This window comes from Bombyx mandarina, chromosome 16, assembly GCF_030267445.1.
Source record: "Bombyx mandarina strain Sakado chromosome 16, ASM3026744v2".
Taxonomy (NCBI): Eukaryota; Metazoa; Arthropoda; class Insecta; order Lepidoptera; family Bombycidae; genus Bombyx; species Bombyx mandarina.
The window spans coordinates 3,184,738-3,208,815 of record NC_143222.1 but is presented as its reverse complement, the minus strand read 5'-3'; the positions used below and the strand labels follow the sequence as shown (position 1 = coordinate 3,208,815).

At 39.4% G+C, this 24,078-nt stretch overlaps 1 protein-coding gene across 3 annotated transcripts in view; it reads left to right on the top strand.

Annotated features, from left to right (window-relative positions):
• The window catches only part of LOC114252753 (uncharacterized), a 25,501-nt gene extending 1,423 nt beyond the window's left edge, over window positions 1-24,078 (top strand). For 2 of the 3 annotated variants that reach the window (XM_028187369.2, XM_028187370.2), the window contains exons 2-9: window positions 6,147-6,324; window positions 6,496-6,562; window positions 6,641-15,272; window positions 15,781-15,875; window positions 17,287-17,472; window positions 17,877-20,116; window positions 20,676-21,110; window positions 22,248-24,078. In XM_028187369.2, the coding sequence (XP_028043170.2) occupies window positions 6,155-6,324; window positions 6,496-6,562; window positions 6,641-15,272; window positions 15,781-15,875; window positions 17,287-17,472; window positions 17,877-20,116; window positions 20,676-21,110; window positions 22,248-23,541 (13,119 nt within the window). In that variant the 5' untranslated portion in view covers window positions 6,147-6,154 and the 3' untranslated portion in view covers window positions 23,542-24,078. Of the gene's footprint in view, window positions 1-42; window positions 240-6,146; window positions 6,325-6,495; window positions 6,563-6,640; window positions 15,273-15,780; window positions 15,876-17,286; window positions 17,473-17,876; window positions 20,117-20,675; window positions 21,111-22,247 lie in introns of those variants that run through there. The other variant, XM_028187371.2, reaches the window with a different exon arrangement.

Here is a 24,078-nt window from a genome sequence, read left to right as displayed (position 1 = left end):
ACGTGGCGTCGCGCGCGTCGCCATTTTGTCGACCAACATTTTAGTGCAAGCCGCTTCAGTGGAACAACGAACAACATATAGTCGACAGTCGATCGAATTTCCTGACGGCGTCCATCTTGTTATGCAGAAATAATATTCTCAATGGATCGTGTATTACTTAAGAATATTGTGCTTATAAAACAAAACAACATAAAAATTGTTACGTATTCGTTGATTGTGTATTAAGCTTGGCGTGAAAGGTAGGTTTGTAAGAATTCAATTCGATTTTAAACAATCTATTATATTTTTATTTAAAATTATTTTTATGAAATTATATTTAATAATGCAATTTTCCAATACCTGACAATGAATTAATGTCATCTTTCTGTTTTTCATATTAATGAGAAGCAGTTATTTGTTATGTGTCAAATATTAAAATATACCTACCTATCTAGGTACAAACGTCCCAAGGTATTTGAGTGCCCTTGCAAAAGTGATCCAATATAGATACTTCGCGGACATAACAAAACATGGCTCTTTTATATAAATTCTTACAAATAAGAGTTGCAGACGCTCGGAAACTGGTGATTGATATCCTAAAATCAATTGAGGTTGGTCTAAGACTTATTTGAGATTACCTATCTCGTCTACTCGTCTATCGTACGATCACCATCGATGCAAAGTTGATGCCCTTAAATCGTTATGATCGTCCACCGTGGTTATCCAGTTCACACCTGCCTTATTTAAGAATTACCTAGCGTCATGATGCCTTCAAACGATGTTTGAAGAGTTCTCGACGGTAGGTAGCGTCTGGAAGATGCCGATTAGACTGACCACTTACGATCAAGAGGGCTGTATGCTCATCTGTTTCCGATTAAAGAGAAAACCAAACGGTTTCTGATTTGATATCTGTTGTGGGTAATAATACATTTTTTCTTTTAACAAAGGAAGATTGTGGTTCTTGACACTTTTCTGCAGTGTCAGTATTCAAGAGACGCTAGTGTCCTCAGTTAAAGAAAGTAACATTCAAGTAATTAATAAAATGATAAATCATATTGTTTTAGGTACGTATATATATTTATGTATATACATTTCTCTCTATTGTTTTTCACTCGTCAATTTGCTTCAAATTAGGAATACGAGAATAACAATGTTGCTGTTCCCTTTATTCCTCAAAAACTTATGCATAATATATTTTTTTGTTTTGTAAGCTTCACGTATGCTAGGAATGAATGATATGCCGTTGCCGTTACTTAAATTTTGTATTTTTTTTGTATTATGTTAATTGATTTTTAATACCCGTACTGGTGTACGTGATTTTTTTCTGTTTTAAAGTAAAATATATATTACCAGTTATGAGAAAATATCAATAGGAATGCGAAGTACAAGCTTCGATGAATTTACGTTATTACTTGTGATAGTTGGCAATAAGGTTAAGAATGATACGTATTCTGTTAAAAAGTTAATTTTAGTTAAATAAAACAAAATATAATAAAAATGATTAAAATAGGTTGATGCCATAGATTTTGGCAAAAAGGCGAAGCGTAAAATCTTTGATCCCAGTTTAGCTTCTTGAATTTCCAGCAGTAATTCGTTGTAGGTATACTTGTCTCCTGCAGAAATACATGTAAAGATACTTTTTAATAGATATAATAATCTAACTTAGAAATCTAGTATCCTAGCTATTTCTTTTGTTAATTTAGTTAACTTCTCTATTGACATTGATCTTAATTAAATTTGTTCGACAACTTATTGATGGTGAGGCAGTCGGTATAACAATATACCTAATTGTTGAGAGCTCCACCTCATATCCCAAGGTGGTTTTTAAGTTAAGATTGTCCTGAATACCGATAAACAGTGTGCCGTGAGCTCATCTGCCCATTAAATTGATTAAAACCATAGCTTAGAGGCCGCAAAACGGATTATTCTATAAATACCTACCTCGCCTAACGAAAATATAATTTGATCACATCCACTTGCAGTTCTTCACCGTTTTATTTTGTGAGAACTGTATGTAGCCGGAAGTCGAGATGAATAGACGAAATAATATTTAAATTGGTTTTCTCCCAATAACCGCAGTGAAAACCAATTGTAAATGGAAGGAACGCGAAATTCCAGATGCTCGTAAATAACGCGAAATTTGACTGATGGTGATACAGACATAAGTATGCTCGATTACGTCCATTAAACTTTTTGGCACTTAATGCTTTTAAAAAAACTTGAAGATTGCATACAAAGGGGGTACCAGAATTACGAGAAAATTAGTGGGGTGGCATACATAATTAAGACTACTATAAAACTAGTGATAGAAACGGTGATAAAATTAAAAAAAAACATTACATTATTAAATACATAAATTGTTTTGTAAGTGAATAGGCTATAAATATGCATCCTCGCTTATAAAATCACTTGTAATTTTTGAACTATGATGGAATATTGAAAAATTGCTATTAATTATAGACATGGAGCTAAAACTTGGTTAGTTTTTAATTTATTTCCACAGAAATAAAAGGTTTTCTGAAACTTTACAGTAAAAAAAATTGACACACAAGTCAAAAGTGTGGGCGAGAGCAGGTGCTCAGACGAGAGGGCAGAGGTTTTCTAATAATTGAGTACCTCAAGGCCTCAGAAGTCAGAAAATTGCTTCGTGAATCGATCTACTACCTTATCGGAGTCGCGTTTCACTGGGAAGATATAATGAGAAACTCAGAGGGCCGACGCTCTAGGCTTAGTGTCACGTCGAACTCTTCGATAAGTCTTTAACGAATAAAGTGCGTATGGTTTGACTGCTACTAGTAGCCTCCAACAGCACCGAGGGATGGATCGGCGCGGATTGATCAGTATTGAAGTCAAAGCCGCTTGTAAAGGAGACGCTCGTACAATTTGTCTAGAGAGAGACATGAAGAACTATTCGGATAACCGCTTAGAGAGTGGGCTCCACGGAACTCCACGGTACTTTCTGAGCGCTATGAAAAATCCTTCTTCACATAAGATCTGCACGGAGTGCTTAGTTACAGGCAGCGGTGGCTTGCCTGTACCCAGGCATTACTATGACTAGGCAAGAAAAGCTGTAGTATTTCAAGAAGTTGATAATCAGTGACATCCACTAATTGTATTCACCATCTTTAATGGTTTTTTTTGTGACTATGCGATTACTGGTGACCCGGAGGCCTTTCCAGTTTCACCAGGGCTGGTGGGCGAGCAAAGGCTCAGCCAGAGGGGTGAGATTTGCGAACAGTTCCCGATTCTCCAAATGGAGACCTCAAGAACTCAGGAGCAGCTGCTTCGCGAATGGCTCCAGTATCGAATCGGAATCGCGACCCGCTGAGAAGATCCGGCCAGAAACTCAGCGGGCTGGTGTTTAGATTAGGTTGCATGTCGAACTCTGTCGGCTACCGGAGTCCCTAAGCCTACTCTTCATGTTAGAGCTAAAGGCGTCTAATGCAAAGATCTAATGGATCCTTTAGGACATCTTTAATCTCTTTGCTGTGAATTGATACTTGTTCTTCTATTGTGTACCGAATATGGAAAATTTTTGACTTGCTGTCTGTGTACCTTTGTTTAATTTTTACTTTCTTAACACGTGAGCCTGTGACGTTCGGTTCGTGTGTTTGCCTGTTCCTCTGAGGTTATAATGTATTTTAACACAAATAACTTGTCATTATTATTGTGTGACAACAATAATGTGTGCCTTTAACAGCTGGCGCATATGTACGTTTGGAGAGTGTGTTTATCGATTAGCGCGTGTAATAATACACTGTCTTTCGTAATTTCGCAAGCTATCGGTTGTATATTTTTGCGTTGGTGTTATGCCGCTTTTTCCGATGTTGCTTGAAGTGTACCCTTATTATGATTGTGGTTTCTCGATTGACTGTACGAGACAGGCTAATTGGAGACTTATTCATCAAGGCATTTTTGTAACACAATAGTTCCGTGAACTGAGTTTGATAATGTACCAATATCGTGGAATATATTTAATACGAATATACCTTAATAAGAATTTAGGGTGGGTGTTTTTTCCTTTCTGAATACATAATTATGTAGCGTTTGCTAAAATCTTGAATGGCGAAGGCATAGAATCGCTCAATAACAAAACCTTATCATTTTTAATTATGTTGCGCAATCACTGGTAGATAATATCTTGTTGTCGTCCTCAATCATGAGTTTTGTTTTGAGTTTTACGACAGTCGTTATTTCAATTGTACTTTGACCCCCTCTCCCACAAATCAAAGCTGAGCTCGTCCACCCATTTAAGTAATAAAAAAAGGGTTTGATATGATTTTGTACCACTTATGGGTTCTGGTATGCCCTTTACAGCATGTTAATTTTGAGCATATCCTCCCGTCTCTTCGTAACAAAGTAAAATATCTAAACTTTATAAAACCACAACAGAAGTGATATTATAGGACGAAACTGTGCTACTTTTAATCGATGTAACGAACTTGTGACTGTGGTACTGGTGGTAGGACCTCATGTGAGTCCGCACGGGTAGGTGCCACCACCTCGCCTATTTCTGCCGTAAGCAGTAAAGCGTTTCGGCTTGAAGGGTGGGGCAGCCGTTGTAACTATACTGAGACCTTACAACTTATATTTCAAAGTGGGTGGCGCATTTACGTTGTAAATGTCTGTGGGCTCCAGTAACCACTTAACACCAGGTGGGCTGTGAGCTCGTCCACCCATATAGCAATAAAAAAAAGAGTGGAATATTCACAAGGAAAAAACCTTGAGTAACTTATTAAAGCTGCCCGTGAAGCTCTCTAAAATACCTCAGTCACTGTTAAAAAACCGTTCCGTTCGAGTATTTTCAAAACATTTCATATTGGTTTGGAAGATCGTCTAAAGAATTTGTCTTAGTATCGACATACTCAGGTATGCGACATCAAAATGTCTTAACGAAAACCAATATAATATTATTATAATTTTTAAAGCGTAATAAACATTTGCTCATACACATCCGTCATTAGTACGACGAACTCTGAACATAAAAAGAGGGCTTTGTTTTACAACATTGATAATACTGTTCATTCACTTGACAGACGCAGATTTGTATGCGTATCGAGGAGTAAAAGGCTATTTGGTTTAAGCGACATTTTTGAAACTTTACAAGATAACCATTTTTAATTTGGAACAAATTGACAAAAAATACTTCAGCTATTTGAATGGAATAAACATAATTGAAGTTCAATTAAAGACATCAAATTTTTTATAATTATTATTAAATAAAAGGGACCTCGATGGGGTATTAAGAAAAATGTCGCTTGAACCAATTATCCTTTCACCCCTCGATTATGCTTGATATTTATTATTTATAAATGAAATTATGTAAGGCTACACGTATAAGTAAATCCCGGTAAATGTGTCGCGACAATTAAAGCATTCGAAAATAGGAAAAAGTAAATTGAAAACAAAAAACACAGGATTAAATTTCATATAAATCTTTTTAATTATGTTTATAACCCGGGAAAACCGAAGAAATGTGTTATTACTAAACTATTGTTAAGCTATATAATTATCTGTATTTATTATAGAGATATGTTTGTTGTGTTTACAATTTAAAAAAAAACTATACTGAGTAGGATTTGAAATGGGCTCACGAATGGAGTGGACAATTAACTGGAATAGAATTACCGACTTTCTTTAACACACAAATAAAAATAAATAATCCTATAAATGAATGTGATGTGAATGACACAGAAATGAAATACATGGTTTAATCGCGAGTTATTTATACGTTTTAAAATTCTCCTCGTTTTAAGAACTTTATTATTCTCATAGAGACATTTCAAAAATAATTCTAGCACAAATTCAGGATGTTCAATATTGATCCGAGAAATAAATCGATGATATGTATTGAATAACGTAATTGTTTACAAGGTAGCAAATTAAGAAAAACCACATTACTTATAAGAAAGCATTACCATAAGCATTTTGCTTTGCATGACCATAATAAATGTGAAGAGAGTTTTCTTTCATTACGTTAGATATTAATAATGACCACTACATCAATGCTATTATCGAGTGTTGTTTTATTGTCTACAACTTTTGTTATTGAAATTGGCTGTACTGTAACATTGTAAAATTTGAAACATTTTTGAGTTCTTTGAATCAAACAAGACTGATATGTTACAGGCACTGTTAGAATATTCTAAAAGGTATTGTTGTTGCAGTCGGCGAAATGGCTTCGGCTTACGAGAAGAAATTCGCGGAGATGAAGAAGTACATTCCGTTTCTGGAGAGCATGATTAAAAGGCTCGAAAGCACGAATGCCCTGTCCGCGAATCCTAGACAAGCTCAGTTGGACAAAATAAGGTCGCTGAGGGACCTTTTGATGGATAAAAACAAAAGGTTTGGTGTAGTTTATAATTAGGCTTCAATTGTCATGCGGTTATTGCTTCATTTTAAACAAAAAAAAAGTTCAAAATTATATTATCATTTACTTACGGTAATTCCGTTTATAAAAGCACCAATTTTATAAAATTTATTGTATATAGTTAATTAATCCCACAATATTTGCAGGATGAAGATGGAAAACTTGTTAAAATGTGAACAGGTTTTGATTAATCTGTACTCAAAAGTGGAACAGGTGAGTTGTTTTGTAAGTTTTTTTTTATCTAGATAAAGATTTGTTGAATGTTTTCCTAAAACGAAATTATAATTTTAGAAAGCTTCCGTGCCAAAGGAAAAGCTTCCAGAATCACAGTCTCCTAATTCGTCTAAAGAGAATTTTGATTCCGCAAGATCTAAACTCAAAACACTATCGAGTAAACTTTTAAAGGATACTGACACCCTACCGGAAATAGCAAGAGCTAGTGAAATTGAAGAAGTCTGTACACCAGGAAGTAAAGAACCAGCTCTTTTCCAAAGACGACCAAATAAACATTCTCCATCTCCTACTACTTCTCAAGAAAACAAGTCTATGTCACCACATATGTCAAAAAGCAAAAAAAAATATACTCGAATATTGGTATCACCTGATTCTAGTCCACGGAGAAGAAATGATAAATCTCTAAATAAAGAAAACGCGATGTACACACGAAGGTCTCCACGCAGATCGCCGAAGAGACCACATTCACCAGTCAATAAAAAGAGTGACCGGAGTAAGTCGCCTAAAGGAAGTATCAGAAATAAAAATTTGAAAGATTTCAACATAACTTTGAAAGTTCCTCAAGAAAGTCTCAATTCTTTAAATACCAAAGATATTTTATCAAGGATTATTAATTGCAGTGACGGAGATGTTGATATTAAAACGTTGAGAGAACTTAGGACTCAAATCCTAGGTGAGTTAAAGCAAACCGGTGGGAATGATGACATATCAGACTTAATATTAAAGTCATATAAAAATAAAAAAATAAAAGAGAAACGAAAAGAAGAAATAGAAGAGGGTGAGCTATCCGATAGTGAGAGCGAAGCTATAGAAAACATATATGGTAGCGTGGTTATTGTTGATGAAAATAAAAAGACTGACAGTCATACAGCTACTTCAAAAGAAGAACCTCGAAAAATTCAAATTTGTTTGGTTTTTAATTCTGCTTTAGATGAAAAATCAAAACAAAATGAAGAGGCTGAAAAAGCAGTAGACTCTTCCGATTTTCAAATATACAGCGCGAATGAAACCGAAAAACAATTGCTTGAAGAACGTAAAAACGAAATTTCCCAAAAACTTTTAAAAGAAAGTGAATACGTAAAAGAACTTCTAAAAGAAGAATCTAGTTCTCTAAACAAACCTGTTAGTCAGATTATAACTGCTGACGATGGAGACGATTTTAATACTATACAAGAGACTGTTAAAAATAACCATAAAAGGGATAACAAAGATGAAACTTTTCAAAATATTGCCAATCTCAAAGACGTTTCTATAAGCGATAGTTCTAAACGCTCTACAATTGTTGATTTACGAAATAATGATTCAGATCAAAAGGACATTGAAATAATTCATTTAAAAGATGAATTATGTAAAAAATCAGATAATCTTACCAATACAATTTTAGAATCTACAAAATCATTTAGAGCTAATTTCTACAAACCTTTGAATGATGAAGAAACTGAAGAAATTAAGAGCAGTTCCAGAGGCGAAACCGAATATATTTCGAACAAGGACTGTGTGAACATTGCAAACACTGAAAACAATTCATCAGCAATAGTATCAGCGACTCTTGATCGACAAGATGATGCAGTGCAAATACCTCTATTAAATGAACCAAGTGTAGAAGAAGCTATTGCTGACAAAGATGTCGTGTCTCAAATAGACATTCTTCAAGCGCTGAAAAATGAGATATTAAGTGAAAGTATGAATATACAAAGTCCTGAAATTGAAACCCCGTCCTTACATCAACCGAAACTCATAAAAGTTTCAAAAAACGGAGACTTAATGCCTAGAAAACGCATATCGATTGAGAAGTACAAAGAAAAGTCGATTCCATCACCATTCGTTTCCTTGCAAGATAGTCGACTGTTCATGTCGAAAGAGGAAAGTAATAGAAAACAAAGCCTTAAATTGACTGATAAAGAATGCGAAAGATTCCAACTGCCAGTGAAATCATTGGTTGATAATATAAGTTCCGAAGAAGAGGAAGAACCTAGTGAAATAACAACTGATGAAATTTACAGTGATCTCGCACCAAAATCTCCAGATAACGAAATCGACTTAAATTTGGACCAAACCCAGCCTATAATAATACCCAGTGATCCCGTGAAGGTAGTAAATCATGAAAGTACTCAATGGGACATTGATATGCGAGAACTTCCTTTGATAAGTCCAAATACATCAAATATCAATTGCAAGCTAGCTACTTCTCAACACAGTGATATAAAACTAACCAGTAATGAGAAGACATCCACCGATTCTAGAACTTGGGATGAAATTAACCAAACAATAAAAGATAGTCCTAATTCTGTAAATTCCGACAAACAACAAGGACCATATCCAAACGTACACAATTTACTTCCAAGTACACCAAGTAGAAACCCCAGTATGACTCCAAATTCTAGAACTTATGAAATGACTCCTAATTACCAGCCATTTGAATCTGGAGATAGTGATTCTAGTCGTAAACACGTATACGCCTCTTCATTTGGATTCTACGAAGGCAATGACTCAAGAGGACAATCCAATGGTACACATAACCTTTGGGGCAACGGTACAAATAGACGTAAATCTCGCTGGGCCGAGAATGATGAAGTGTTCAGTAAACGGGATGAGGATTCCAGAGGGAGCAATTCACAAAAGGATTCTAGTTACAGTATTTCTTATAACCATGATAAGTACAAGAAAAGCGGAAATCCAAAATATAATCCAGAAAATAGAATGGAAAGCCCTCGACCATTATTATCTTTATTCGGACGACATGATGGTCCTAATGTCAATAATTTTAGGAAGTTAGACCCGATCAATCCATTAGGTTCTGACCTTAATAGATTGGAATGCCCTTCGACCCCAAGTCATCCGTTTGGCCGACTTGAATGTCCAGGGACTCCCGCTCACTATTTCGGTAATAACGAATGTCCTCAAACTCCAATTCATTCATTTGGCAGGCCTGAGCCTCTCATAAAGCCAGGGCATCCGTTTGTTCGATTAGAGTGCCCTTCTACGCCTAATACTACATTTGGTAGGGTTGATTGCCCAATGACGCCAACTCACTCGTTTGGTAGGACTGATTGTCCTCCGAATAAAAGCTACCCTTTTAATCGCTCTGATGCGTCACATAGTAATTTATTCGGTAGATCTGAATATGTTCAAAGTGACTTCAATAAAACATTTTCTAAAGACCCCAGACTAAATAGAAAACAATGGATGCAAGATACAAATTCTAAATATAATGACAGGGAACGAGGGTATAAGGATAGAGGATTTTATCATGAAAGATCTTATAATTCATACAAAATGTCATACGATGGGGCAGAATCTTACAGACATTACGATGGGGCAGAATCTTACAGACATGATAGAGATCAGAATTCGTTAAGAAATGACCGAAACAGATATTCAAATTTAATTTATGATCAACCGTATCGTTCGTCCTACTCACGGCGAGAAAGTGGCGAATTTTCCAGAGATCATGATGGCTTTTATTCTAAAAATCGCAATGGTAATTTATATGCATCTAATAGTCGAGCAAAATCTACCGAAAGAGAATCTAGAACTGATTTTAACAGCGGACAAAAGACTGGAAGGCATCACATGAAAGATAATCAAAGAAATATCGATTTTAATTCTTCTGATAATGTAATGGCTATAAAGTCTTATTCAGGGCGATCGTTTACTATTGATACAAGTGTGAATGCATCTTTCCAAGAATTTATGTCGAAAAAAGGATTACAAATTAACGAGTCGTCTTTTGATTCACGTAGAAAACGTGCGGCAAGTGTTGGTCGAGATTTAGGAGCGTATTCAACGACGACGGGACGCGACTTGCGTGGTGATAAATCATTAATTCGTTCTGTTAAATCCCACAATGTTACTAAAAATTTGTTTTCAACTCAGTCTATTGATACGAAAAAAGACCGATTTAGAAGAGCTTCCAGTGTCGGTCGCGACACAGCAGGACGCGACGGTCCTAGTAAAACTTTCCAAGAAATGAAAGATCATTTCGAACAATTTAAAAAGAAGATTGAATTAAAACAATGCCAAAAAACAGAAATAATTGAGGCTCGAAAAAGTGAAAAAGAAGTTTCTCCCAATACTACACCAGAAAGAGTGTTACGTAGTAAAAAAGATTCTTACGAAGATCGCCGAGAAAAGTCAAAAAGTGGCAGCCTGCCTTACTCTCCTACAAAAAATCGTAGGGACCCAAGAATGCGTCGTGATGATAAAGACTACAAAAATAAATTACGGAATGAGAACCGATACAAAAATACCTATGGAATTGTGTATTCTAGCGATAATATTGCGAAGGGTGCAGTCTTGGGTTCTGGATATGGTGTAAAAAATTATAAGATTCCCAAAATTAAAAGAGCTCCAGAGGAAAACGAGACGTTAAGTAATGAAAACAAAGGAAATCAAAGCGATATTGCCAAAAAAGATACTGAAACGTCTAAAAAAGAGGAAGTTACTCTAAAACAAAAGGTTAAAGACTCATCTTTTTCTAAAGATCTAAAAGTTAGTGATTCTGAGGATAGTACATCAAGCAAAGATACTCAGATGACTGACATGATAATAACGAGGTCTCGAAAGAAACATATTAAAAAAGAAGATCTTAAAGATGAAAGTGTCCAGTCAAAAGATTTAAAGCAGACCCTTGTTGATAATTCTGCTCCTGAATCGGAAACAACTATATCAGAAAAACAAGATAATGAATGCATTCAGTCCAAAAATCGCGATGAAAATTTTAAACATATCAAAGAACCCAATAACGTTACAGACAATTCTAGCACTGGATTTGGTTCAGAAATCTTGGATCTCAATACAGAAAACATTACGTCAGATTTTGTTATTGATAGTATTAATGTTTTAATAGCTAATTCCTGTAATGAAATTTATACTCCTAAAAATGAAGATACTGTTGATTTCACTGAAGACATTATTTTCGAGAATATGCTAGATAATATTACTGACTCTAATCAAATTGTAGATCGATCATTTGAGGACATTGACGAGGTAATACGAAGAGATTTGAAGAAAACGTCAGTATGTGAAAATGGAAATGAATTGACCACTTCAAACAAAGATAGTGAAAATGCCGAAGATCTTGATTCAATACAAAAACCTGATGAATATGAACAGTCTTCCATGATTTCAAGTAAAAATGAATGTAGTATAATAAATAAAGAAACTAATAGTTTTCTGTTATCCCCAAAAAACCAGAGTACAGTAGTAGTAGAAAAAAATGAACTAAATGTCACTTTAAAAGAGGACGATAATGCTAGCAGAGATGCAATCGTTTCCACTACAGAAGTTGAAGAAGATATTTCTAAAATGGCACCACGTAACACAAATGGTCAACCAGATGAAAGTGACATAAGCAATGTTTGTTCTACGTCTGATAATCCAAATACTGAAAATTTGCACACTTCTAAAGAACAAAGCCTACCTGATAGCACTAATGAAGTCCACGTCGATGACAATTCAGACGTATCGTCGTCACATATTGAAATCAATTCCAAAAGCTCTGTAGAGTCTAATCAAAAACTAAAAGACACTGTACCGCCCATTGACTCTCTTGGTAGTATTCTGACCCTTTTACAAGATAAATCCAAGATAAAGGAATTACTGACTATGTTAGACGATGATTCAGCTGAAAACGAAAAGATAAAAAAGAAACTTGAAAAAATAAGCCAAATAGTATCCGATGAAGACACGAAAGAGGATGAGCCCAACAAAAACACAGTGAAAAAAGAATCAGAGGACGCTGTTGAAGTGGGTCGAGACTTGAACAAAGAAAAAAATGTCCTCGATGCAACATCTGTGACAGAACATAGTGCTGAAATAAAAAATGATGAGATTGTAAATGTGCCAAAAATAAATGAAACCCCCACTGCACAATGTACAGAAATATTAAGCGAGAAAGATAAAGAAAATGAATCTGAAGCTCTTACGAAAAAAGAAAGTATTGAAACGACAGAAAATGTCTCTGTTAAGAAAAAAATCGCAGGAAAGAAAGGCAAGAGAAAACTAAGTAGGAAATGGAAATGGAAAAAACGAGTGACTAAATCGATCCCAGTAAAAACTGAAGTAACAAAGTCTAAATTAAAGAAGCCTTCACGAGAACTGTTAAAACTGCGTGAAGACATAAAAGAGATGTTTACTAGCGACGATGTTCTGAATGCAACCGGCCTCAGAATGTGTCGTCTAGCAAAATTAGTTGACGAAAAACAAACCAACTCTAACGATGATCTGCAAGCTTCGAAATCATTAGTGCCACGAAAGCTTAAAGAAACGAAAGATGAAGAACAACCCGTTGAAAAACCGACAAGAAAAAAACCAGGACCAAAGCCAAAACCAAAAATAAACGAAGACGAAACTAAATCAAGGAAAATCAAGACATTTGGACCAAAGTCCAAGACAAAATTTGTTCAGAAACGGGAAAATTTAGATCCATATGCATTTGAATCAGATTCCTTAGAATCAAGTACCTTTAAGGGCAGTGATGATGAAGACTCTGGAAGCGATCCTAGCTCCGATAGCTCATCTCAAAGTTTTGGCAGCACTGAGGCCCTTGGTGAGATTAAAAAGAAAATCATACGTAAACGGCGTAATGTTTCAGCATCGAGTCTCCAAAAGAAAAAAAATAAGAAACCAAAGTTGGATGAAAAACAAACAGATAAAACACTTCATAATGAAACTGCTGTAATTCGAAAAGCTACTAATGTAATGGACAAAGAGTGCTTTACCGATACATCATACTGTTTTCAGAGCAAGTTGACTATTTACTCTTGCCGTTTGTGCGATTATTCCGGTGATGATATCGTGTGCCATTATAAAAAACAGCATCCGCATACTGAAATCCCCTTGTCCAGAATGGATCCATTGACTACAAAGAAGGCAATAGAACAGTGTGCACGAATTAATTTCCAAATAATTAAACAAATCGAAACTAGTAAGTATGTATGCAGATTTTGTTCCAGGGAGTTCGCTAAGTCGAAGGGTAATTTAGAAGCGTTTTTCTGGCACATTGTTAGTATGCACACCGGAGAATATAAGTTACCATGTTCTGAATGTGTCGATAAGCCTTGTTCATTCCAATTGGATATTCCGCCACCGCCCACAGAGAACAAAGGCCAGCTTATTGGATACGTTTGTAGTAAATGCAATTTCACACAGATATCTATAGAGAATTTGAAGATTCATGTAGTACTACGTCACAATGATGAGCACACTGAAGTCTTCACTGTGAATCTCGCATTGCTCTCCAATAAGGCGTTTTCTGAACTCTTGAAACAATTGACGACGATCGAAAGCGGAGCAAATCAAAACGGTCAACCGAATCGTGTTTTAAGAAGCACTCGTTCGAATCAAAGTTTTGAGGTCTCAAGGAAGGAAGATAGAGGCAATGACGACGAGAACAGCAACGTTACCATTGAGGACAGCGCGATACCATCCCCATCTTTAGAGACCGTTCAATCTGCGCGTAAGCAAAAAACGAAAATGTCCGGTGGTATCCAGTCAAAAATAAGATTTGAGAGCGAGGATGCTGTTGAGTCTTTGGAGAATATCAAAATAAAAAAAGAGAAAGACAACGTTGACGGTGAACTTTCGAACTTTGGTGAAATTTCGGCAACGCCTGCGGTGGATGGTGTTCCGAGCTCTTCGCCTGTTGTTACGGATTCACAGCTCGACATGCCTTCTGCGGATATAGTCGTAACTCCCCATTTCAAGATTAGCTACAAAGAATCCGGAGCTAAAGAATACGTTTGCTGCATTAACGGAAACAATCATTACAAAATACCCCTTTTAATCTCATTGAAAAAGCACGTTCAGTTGAAACATAAAGAGCCATGGGATGGTTATTGTTTCATGTGCAAAGTAATCGTTATGTCACAAGGTGTGCACCAATTCAAGGATTGTCTACAACATTTCTTAGATAAACATGCAGATGAGTTTCCTGTATGCGAAGAAGCTCCTGAGAAATCTACCCAACCTGAATCATCGGATAGTCTTCTAACACAAACGGAAACTATTTCTGCCGTTACTAAACCTTACATAAACGTGCGACCTCTGGCGCAGCTGATGTCAGGTCCGATCGAGGATACGCAATGCAAATCACCGCTGCCCGTAATTGAGAATGTCATGAGTTTGGGCGATAAAAGTGTTCCGTTACCTCATTTCAGTCCTAATTATCCGATAAAAAATATTAAGGATATTCCGAAAACGCCAGTCGTGGACTACGAAGAATGGCAGGCGGAGATTATGACGAAAAAGCACCGTGTCGTGTTGGAAGCGATGATGGATAGGGGCAAGCTGATTAAAATATACAAATGCGCTGGTCGTTTTTGTTCGTTCGCCTCGGATAACGTTGAGGAAGCGTTGATGCACGCGTCTACCCACCAGCGGATGGGTGGCGAGAACGCGTTGTGTTGCTCCTACTGCGATTTTAACACGTCGAAGAACGGGATCGATTTAGTGATGCACGTGTTCAAGTCGCACGGCGCCTGTCAGTACTGTTGCGCGTTGTGCTTCTACAGGGCGGCGGCTAGTCAATCGGTGGCCGCGCACATTGCGAAAGCCCACAAAGATGCAACAAAGAATGGGAACATCCTACACTCTGCAAACGTCTCGCCGATTGCCGAAGACTCGTCCAATCTGCTGTCACGCGAAGAAGCCGTTGCCTTCTATTTATGTGGCCATTCCGAGACGATAGGTTAGTAAATCGTTGTACTAATCACGTTACGTAATGCGAATGAAGTGGGAAATGACTTTTTGGCGGGAACGCGAGGAATGAAGTCGTGTGATTTGTTTTATTTTGTCTATTTAGTGTTTCTTCAGGTTTAAATGTGTAATAACGGTGGTTTGTTAACTGTTTAATATCTGTGAAAGTGCACAAATGTGGGAAAATGAAACAAAGCCGCTAGACGTAACTTCTCGGGATCCTCCAAAAAGCTCAGTGAAAAAATCTCAGTAAATGACCACCGTTTTACTGAGATTATATTTTATCCCATATCATTTCATTTAATTTCATCCCAGTTGGCTAATATCTCAAATTAAACCTTCCAAACCTTCATTTCATTGCCCTCAATATTATCATTTTTCATAAAAATAAGATTATAAATTAAAATAAGACATGACCTAAAGGTCTTAGTTACCAGATCATAAAATCCCTTTAAAAAAAAAGAAATGGGAAATGAAAATTGGGTATTTGTTCATTTCAGGTGACGTTAAGACTACGTGCAGCTTCCGAACTTATACCGCGGCAAAGTTTTGTGACCACTTATATGAGCAGCACACGGCTCCTTACTCGTGTGGGGTACGTATTTTTTTATTTTAATTATCGCATTGTATTTAGCAACTAAGCTAATACGACTAATATATTCTAAATAACTGTTATTCAATCAATCAAGAAACTGTTTGCTAATCGAAAGATCTTGACTATTCTCGAAACGAGGTCTGTAGAGAGTAATCAGCGGTATGCAGTGATGTGGCTGTACCATCTCTGGCATTGCTGACGTGCATGAGCGACGGTAACCACTCACCATCAAGCGGGTGGTGGTATGCTTCCCTGCCTAGAAGACAATTAAAAAACACGTGTGGCACTCGGGGACTGCCGCGGTAAAGCTATTGCATAGAATTTTTTTATCAACTTATGCAATTATAATGAGACAATAATAATTTAATATTAAAACAATAATAAAATAAGACCACGCTATATTTATAAACATTAACAAAAGCAAAACATTAACTGTCCCCTTCACACTCATAAGCTAGACCGCGCGAGAGAGAGATGGGCAGATTTTTCATGATGCGCATGCTGTGCGATGTCCTGCCGCGCGCTTATTCACAAACACTACACAAGCGAAACGTATGAATGTGTTGAACGCGAGCTACATGGTAGGCGGAGTGGGGGTATTAGGTTTTATTTTCGTTACGGAATTTCTTGATTCTGTCGACGCGCTCAAAGCCCGCGATAAAAGTTATGCAATAGCTTCAAAGATCGCTCATATGTCCTAAAATAGATAACAATACCATTTTGTGGAAAATTGTAAAAGTAAAAATCTACCCTTCTACTTACATTCAATTTTGAATTTAACGATAAAAAATATTTGTATTATCAAATAAATGTAAGTAGTACTTGATCTGCTTCTCTGTTACAGAGAAGCAGATCAAGTACTCAGTAACAGAGACTCTGTTTCACCTGTGTTAATATTTATTTGGAAATAATAAAACTAATAGGTACATATAGTATTTCCATGAATATAAATACATTTTTTTTATTTGCTTAGATGGGTGGACGAGCTCACGGCCCACCTGATGTTAAGTGGTTACTGGAGCCCATAGACATCTACAACTTAAATGCGCCACCCACCTTGAGATATAAGTTCTAAGGTCTCAGTATAGTTACAACGGCTGCCCCACCTTTCAAACCGAAATGCATTACTGCTTCACGGCTGAAATAAGCAGGGCGGTGGTACATACCCGTGCGGACTCACAAGAGGTCCTACCACCAGTAAAAAACATAAAGAAATATATAAAAATATAAATAAATATAAATAATTATATAAGCTAACGTTTTCCAAAGAAAAAAAAAACAGATATTCATTCATTGAAGTTTTTTATTTCAAAGTCGTACGCGAAATATTTACATTGCAAGATTTTTCATAATCTCGAAGCCAACGATAAAGCTGTTCTATATTTTATATGTCCTTTTTTTCTACATCTAGATTTGCGGTGAGCTGGTCACAACGGTGGCTCAATTGGTGCAGCACATGAAAGCTCACAATATGGGAATGTATCAGTGCGCTTGGTGCGTCTACGGAGCTGATTCGGAAACGGACATTATGTCGCACTCGTCGGGGAAACATCCCTTCAAGCAACCGCAAGCTTACCTACGAGTGATCACCAATAAAGTATGTTCCTATTTGTATAGCTTAGACGTTAATCAGTAAATCACTAGTGACTTAATTAAACAAATGATTGTAAATAGACATGCTTTAACAAAAATCGACTTACAGCGGCTGCCCCACCCTTCAAACCGAAACGCATTACTGCTTCACGGCAGAAATAGGCAGGGTGGTGGTACCTACCCGCGCGGACTCACAAGAGGTCCTACCACCAGTAAATATGTATGTGTAAATCGTAAAATCGATAATGTGGGTACACAAACAATAATGTATTATTATAATCTATTCTTATAAATATATTCAATGTACAAATACGTATGTCTTATTTATATATAAATATTAACTAACTAACTATTGTTACTTCGGTAAGGGCGGAAACTCATTAAAAACGATCTTTGTTGATATTTCAGGATGGCTCGAACGGATACAGGGTTCTTCCGTTAGCAAATATGAGCCAAGGTAAATTCAAGATACCCACCGAGACTGTCACCCCAGGTCCCCCAGAGGATCCCGTCAGAGAAGCAGAGAGATCTTTGGACTTGGAGAAACTCATCACGCACATTGATTCCGTTACACAGTCGCAACCATCAAGAGAAGATGTTAGGAACGAGGAGACAGATAATCTCACCGACACAAATTCGGAACAGTATGAACAAGCTCAAGTCGCCGGTCCAGTATCGTGTTCACTCAGTGAAAATGCTGACGGTTCACTCGAGCCGCCTATTGCTGGACCAGCATCACCAGCACCACCAGTGGTTCTTCCACCTACACTCAAAACGGAACCTCAGGACGAACCGTCCCCGACGTCCTCCAAGGACGCTGAAGTCATCTACTGCTTGGACAGTGACGAGGAGGAGGACACTTCGCACACCGCCGCTGAGACGTCGCCCCGACGGTCGTCGATCGAAAGCATCAGGAGTCGCTCGCTATCGACGGCCTCCAACGCCGACTCTAGTGCCGAGGAAGACTACGTGAAGGTCCCAAAAGCAGAACTATGTCGGTGTCCGTATTGCAAATCCCTGTTTCGGACTATGGCCGGGTTCAGGAGTCACGCTATAGCGTGCGGAACGAACGCCAAACTCAAGGATGTTCCGTGCCCACACAAGAGATGCACGAAAGTGCTCTGTAGTGTTCAGGACATTATCTCCCACTACGACATACATCACAGACTACACGCTATGGGGTCTTCGAAAACTTACATGTGTGGGATATGTAATCAGAGATTCCTGACCATGGTCACGACAAAGAAGCACGTGAGATTACACCACAACACTGAAAAATACGTGGTTGAGGTTATCAGGCAAGGGCTCGTTCAGGTTTACACGGTCCGGCCGCACGGGGCTACGGTGGCGGCGGACAGAGTACCCTCGAAGAGGAAGCTCTCGGTCGACGCGAACAAAACAAAACGTTTCGGCCCTCAGGACGTCGGTCGATTGCCAATAAACCCCATACTCGACAGCTTCGTGTTCTGTTCGCTGTGCGAGTTCAGCACCAAGGTCCGCCTGAACATGGTGCGGCACTTGCAGCTGCACGCCGAGCGGCAGTGCGTGCCGGAGACCCAGCCCGTCAACCCGGTGCCGCACTTGGAGACCAACGAGAAGCACTTCGACAGGATGGTGAACCTCGCGTCCAGCTCCACGCTCAACCGCACCCCCGACAAAGTGAATCGGCAGGACTCGGTCAGCGTCACTATACCGGTCGAAGCGGCGACCCGCTACCCCAAGTACGTCCCGGAGCGACAGCGCTACGTGTGCGGCGCTAAGGACTGCACGTACATATCGCTGGACGAGGACATGCTGAGGCGCCATTGGGAGGCGCTGCACCCCGAATGCACAGATTACCTCTGCGCCCACTGCCCCCCGTTCCAGTACTTGGACACGACCAAGCCGCTGACGTCGGCGCGTGTCATCGGACACTTGAAGATGCACGAAGCGACGCTGTACGCGTGCTCCTCCTGCTCGTACTATCACTTCAAGCGGCAGGTGCTCGAGAAACATTTGGACAGTCATAAAAACGCGCACATTATAACTGTCAGAGAGGAGTCGTCAGTAACGTCGGGTGCGATAATGCCCCCAGCCGTGGCGCCCACGATGGACCTCAAGGCCTGGCAGTGCGGCCTCTGCCAGTTCAAATGTATGCTGCGACCAGAAATCGTGGAGCACTGCTCGAAGCTGCACCAGTCCAAGATGCAGTTCAAGTGCTGCTACTGCCCGTTCCGGACCTCAGACGTTGAGAATATCGTGAAACATCAGAGCAACGCGCACCCTACCAAGGAAACGGACGTGTTCTATTACTTTTATAGGGAGGGCTCGTTGCCGGATGACGCCGACGGCACTCCCAGATGGAGGAAGCAGCAAGAGAGAATGGGCGTATGCGAACCCGAAATAAAAAGTGAGGTTGGTGTGACGTCAACTCCGCCGCCGACAGGACTAGAGCCGCCGCGACCAGCCGTAGACCTGAACATTGTCAAACAAGAAATAACAGAAGACTCAAATGACGAGATCGAATCTATGGACCAACTGTGCAAGATATACGGCCAGTTCAGTGAGCCGAATGGCATCAAATACAAGTGCTCTCTCTGCCGAGTTGTCTTTGAAGATACCAGAGAAGCGATGCAGTCGCATTTATTCGAAGAGTTGAAGTATAGAAAGTAAGTGACCATAGTATTACTGAACTCATTTTTTTAATTGCTTACATGGGTGGACGAGCTCACAGCCCACCTGGTGTGAAGTGGTTACTGGAGCCCATAGACATCTACAACGTAAATGCGCCACCCACCTCGAGATATAAGTTCTAAGGTCTCAGTACAGTTACAACGGCTGCCCCGCCCTTCAAACCGAAACGCATTACTGCTTCACGGCAGAAATAGGCAGGGTGGTGGTACCTACCCGCGCGGACTCACAAGCGGACCTATCACCACATACATGGAACTCATTAGTCGTAGCAGTGTCCTTCACAATAATTACCTTATCCCTCCCACACTTCTCGTCCCCAAGTTTTCCTCTAATCTCATGGTGGTGAGCCCTGCCTATCCCTGCCACGAATTCGTGCGCTTGTAAGGACATATATATACTACTGTGACTGGCCTCATATGTTAAGGCGATTGGCGGCATTTACATTGTGATGTCCATGGACTTGATCGTTGTATTTAAATGGCAAATAAAAAAAGTAATATGAGATATGTGATAATTGATTAAATCATTTTTTAGATGGGGATGCGGATTGTGCTCTTACAAGGCATTCCACAAGCTTGGTCTGAACGACCACATGACCTCCGAACACAGGAGCCACTATCAGGAACCAATACAACTACCGAAGAACGCCAATATCGAGAACTGGGTCCAAGGTCACTTGGAATTCCAAACGGACCTCATCGAGCGCAACAAAGAGAATTTGAAACAGCAGAAGGTACTGGTACCGAGGGCCGAGCCGAGACCTCTGGCGGCGCCGCCCGCCGCTGCTGCTGAGAAAACCTTGGAGACCGAGGACTCTGTAAAGAAATACACCGTTGAAGATCTAGAGAAAACGTTTGGTAGCTTTTGTACTCCGTCTGAGATGCAGTACCGCTGTCCGAAGTGCAACTACACGGTGAGGGAGGAAGCCGCCATGCGGGAGCATCTGGAGGGCGAACTGTCCAAGATACGGTAAGTGGCGCACGGGCATTGCTCAATTGCTTATATATCGACGCTTGAAAGGCAAACGTGACTAAGCGACAATAACTGCTTTGTACATAAATGATAGGCAATAATCATATTTGATGCGCAAAAAATATATATTTCTAGGTTTATTAAAATAGTTTCAATCCTACGGCTAGATTCGTTAAAATATTATTTTTTCATGTATTTCAACTTTAAATTAGTCTACTGTAAAGTTCACACATTGTCGCTTAGTCACGTTTGCCTTTCACGCGTCGATATGCTTTTGTAAACTTTTTGGCGGGAACGCGACGAGTGAAGTTGTGTGATTTGTTTTATTTTGTCTATTTAGTGTTTCTTCGGGTTTAAATGTTAAATAACGGTGGTTTATTAACTGTTTAATATCTGTGAAAGTGCACAAATGTGAGAAAATAAAACAAGGCCGGTGGACGTAATTTCTCGGGATCCTTTTTTTTTTTATTGCCTTTGTAGGCAGACGAGCATACGGCCCACCTGATGGTGAGTGGTTACCGTCGCCCATGGACTTCAGCAATGCCAAGGGCAGAGCCAAGCCGCTGCCTACCGCTAAAAGTCCACTGAAAAAATCTGAGTAAATGACTACCATTTTATTAAGATTATATTTCATCCCATATCATATCATCTCATTTCATTTAATTCTTCATCCCAGTTGATTAATGTCTCAAATTAATCATCTTCATAAAAATAAGAATATAAATTAAAATAAGACATGACTTAAAGGTCTTAATTAGCAGGTCATAAAATCCCTTAAAAATATATATATATCGACGCTTGTAAGGCAAACGTGACTAAGCGACAATGTGTGAACTTTACAGTAGACTAATTTAAAGTCGAAATACCTGAAAAAATAATATTTTAACGAATCTAGCCGTAGGATTGAAACTATTTTAATAAACCTAGAAATATATATTTTTTGCGCATCAAATATGATTATTGCCTATCATTTATGTACAAAGCAGTTATTGTCGCTTAGTCACGTTTGCCTTTCAAGCGTCGATATGTGCTTTTGTATACGCAAAATCGCCAAACGGTATTTTGATGCTACTTGCAGATAAACACAAAAGCTTAGCCTTTTAAAACTATAGCGTCTACTGGATGTGTTCCCAGGTGGTGTTGCAGTCACTGCGCGTCGCACTTCCAGACCTACCACGAGGCTCAGTTCCACTGCAAGAGTCACGCGGGGCAGGCGGCGCGGCCCGTGGAGGCGGCCAGGGACCCCGCCATGCGCAGGGAGTGGGTCGCGCACGTCATCGCCACTCAGAAGGTCTTCCTGCACCAAAGCACCCCCGCTCCCGGCCCTAGCGACGAAACGAAAACCGCCCTGCAACTAATGGAGCCGGACGAGAACTCGCTGCTGGTGGTGAGGTACGAGGAACGCGTGCCGACGCCCGAGCAGACCCCGCCCGCGCCCCAGGACAGCGACGAAGAGAAGCTCATCATAGACGAGCCTAAAATGCCGAATAAAAACAAACCGAAATCCTGTAAGCACTGCAGCTACTCCACTAAATACTCGAAGGCGTTGCGCGAGCACACGCTACGTCACTACGGGCTGAAGCCGTACTCGTGCGGGTACTGCGACTACACGGGACACCGCCCCGCCCTCCTCGCTCACTTGGACCAGGCGCACCCGGGACAAAAGCACAGCATTAGCTCTATACAGGTACCAGATAGACCGCCCCTCAATTTGAACTTGAAGGTATACGGTAAGAAGACGATTGCCGATGAAGCTAACAAATTGATTTGTCTGATTTGCGAGAAGACTGTCCTGGAAAAGGACTCGGAGACGCATTTGCATGATAATGCGGAGGGGCAGTTCGCCAAGAAGGGAGATGTGGTCGTAAAGTGTGGCATCTGTCTGGCCTTGCGTAAGGACGTGGGCTCGCTGCAGGAGCACTACTCCGCAGCCCACGCTGGAGCCACTATTATCAACTATGCCTACTTTAAGCTGCAATGCGATTCTAGGGACACTCACCACTGCGACTATTGCAACAAACGCTTCCGGTTCCTGATGGATCTGAGGTCGCACCACAGCGCCGTGCACAGCACCCTCAAGTTAAAATACACGACAACCTCCTCCCTCCCGCCTAACGAGGAGGTCGAGACGTTCAAACGCAAAACCAGCGAAGAGTCTGCCCAGCCGCCACCGAAGCGCGTCGCCAGGAAATCTACGACCAAACTACCCAGAGTCAACGCTGTCGCTAGGAAATCGACAACCAAACCGCCCGGAGTCGGAGACCAGCAGTACTCGTTCTATGGGTCGAAGCCTCCCCCCGCGGACCAGTACGCCAACGTGACCACCATGATGTCGTTCTGCAACAGCCTCATGCCGTTCACCGTTAAAAAGCTCAGAGAAATCATAAAAGTCGACCCAAAGGTCGTCCTCAAGGACATACGAAATTGAGAGGCCATTTTGTTGACAATCAACTGCCAAAGGACTTTTTTATAGTATTAGAGCAGAGAACTGTTATAATTAAGTGATATTATTTATATAAAATAGAGAGTAAAGCATTTTACTACGTTCCAGTAAGTATTCTAAGTACGAGGACATTATTGGGTCCTTATCGTGTTAGGGCAGAGTCTGTGATTGTGAAATTAGTTTAAGTTTAATTAAACAAAAAAAAAACATTTAGCATATTATTTAATTTTGCAAGCATTTATAGAATAAGGACTGTCTTTTTGTTTTTTTTTTATTTTTTGTTCTCAAGACGAGGATTTTTGTTTGTTTAAAATTTAATAGTTTAGTTTTTCATTTTGTGTTATATTATGTGTCATCCACGAAAAGTTTTATTTGTCTCGATTTAAAATTGAAATTGGATGTTTTGGACACGAGAATGATTAGAAACACTGAATAGCAAAAAAAAAAATCATTTTGTAGCTATATTTATAGGCAGGATGTAAAATATGCCATTTGATTACTTTCTAATAAATGTATTCTGAT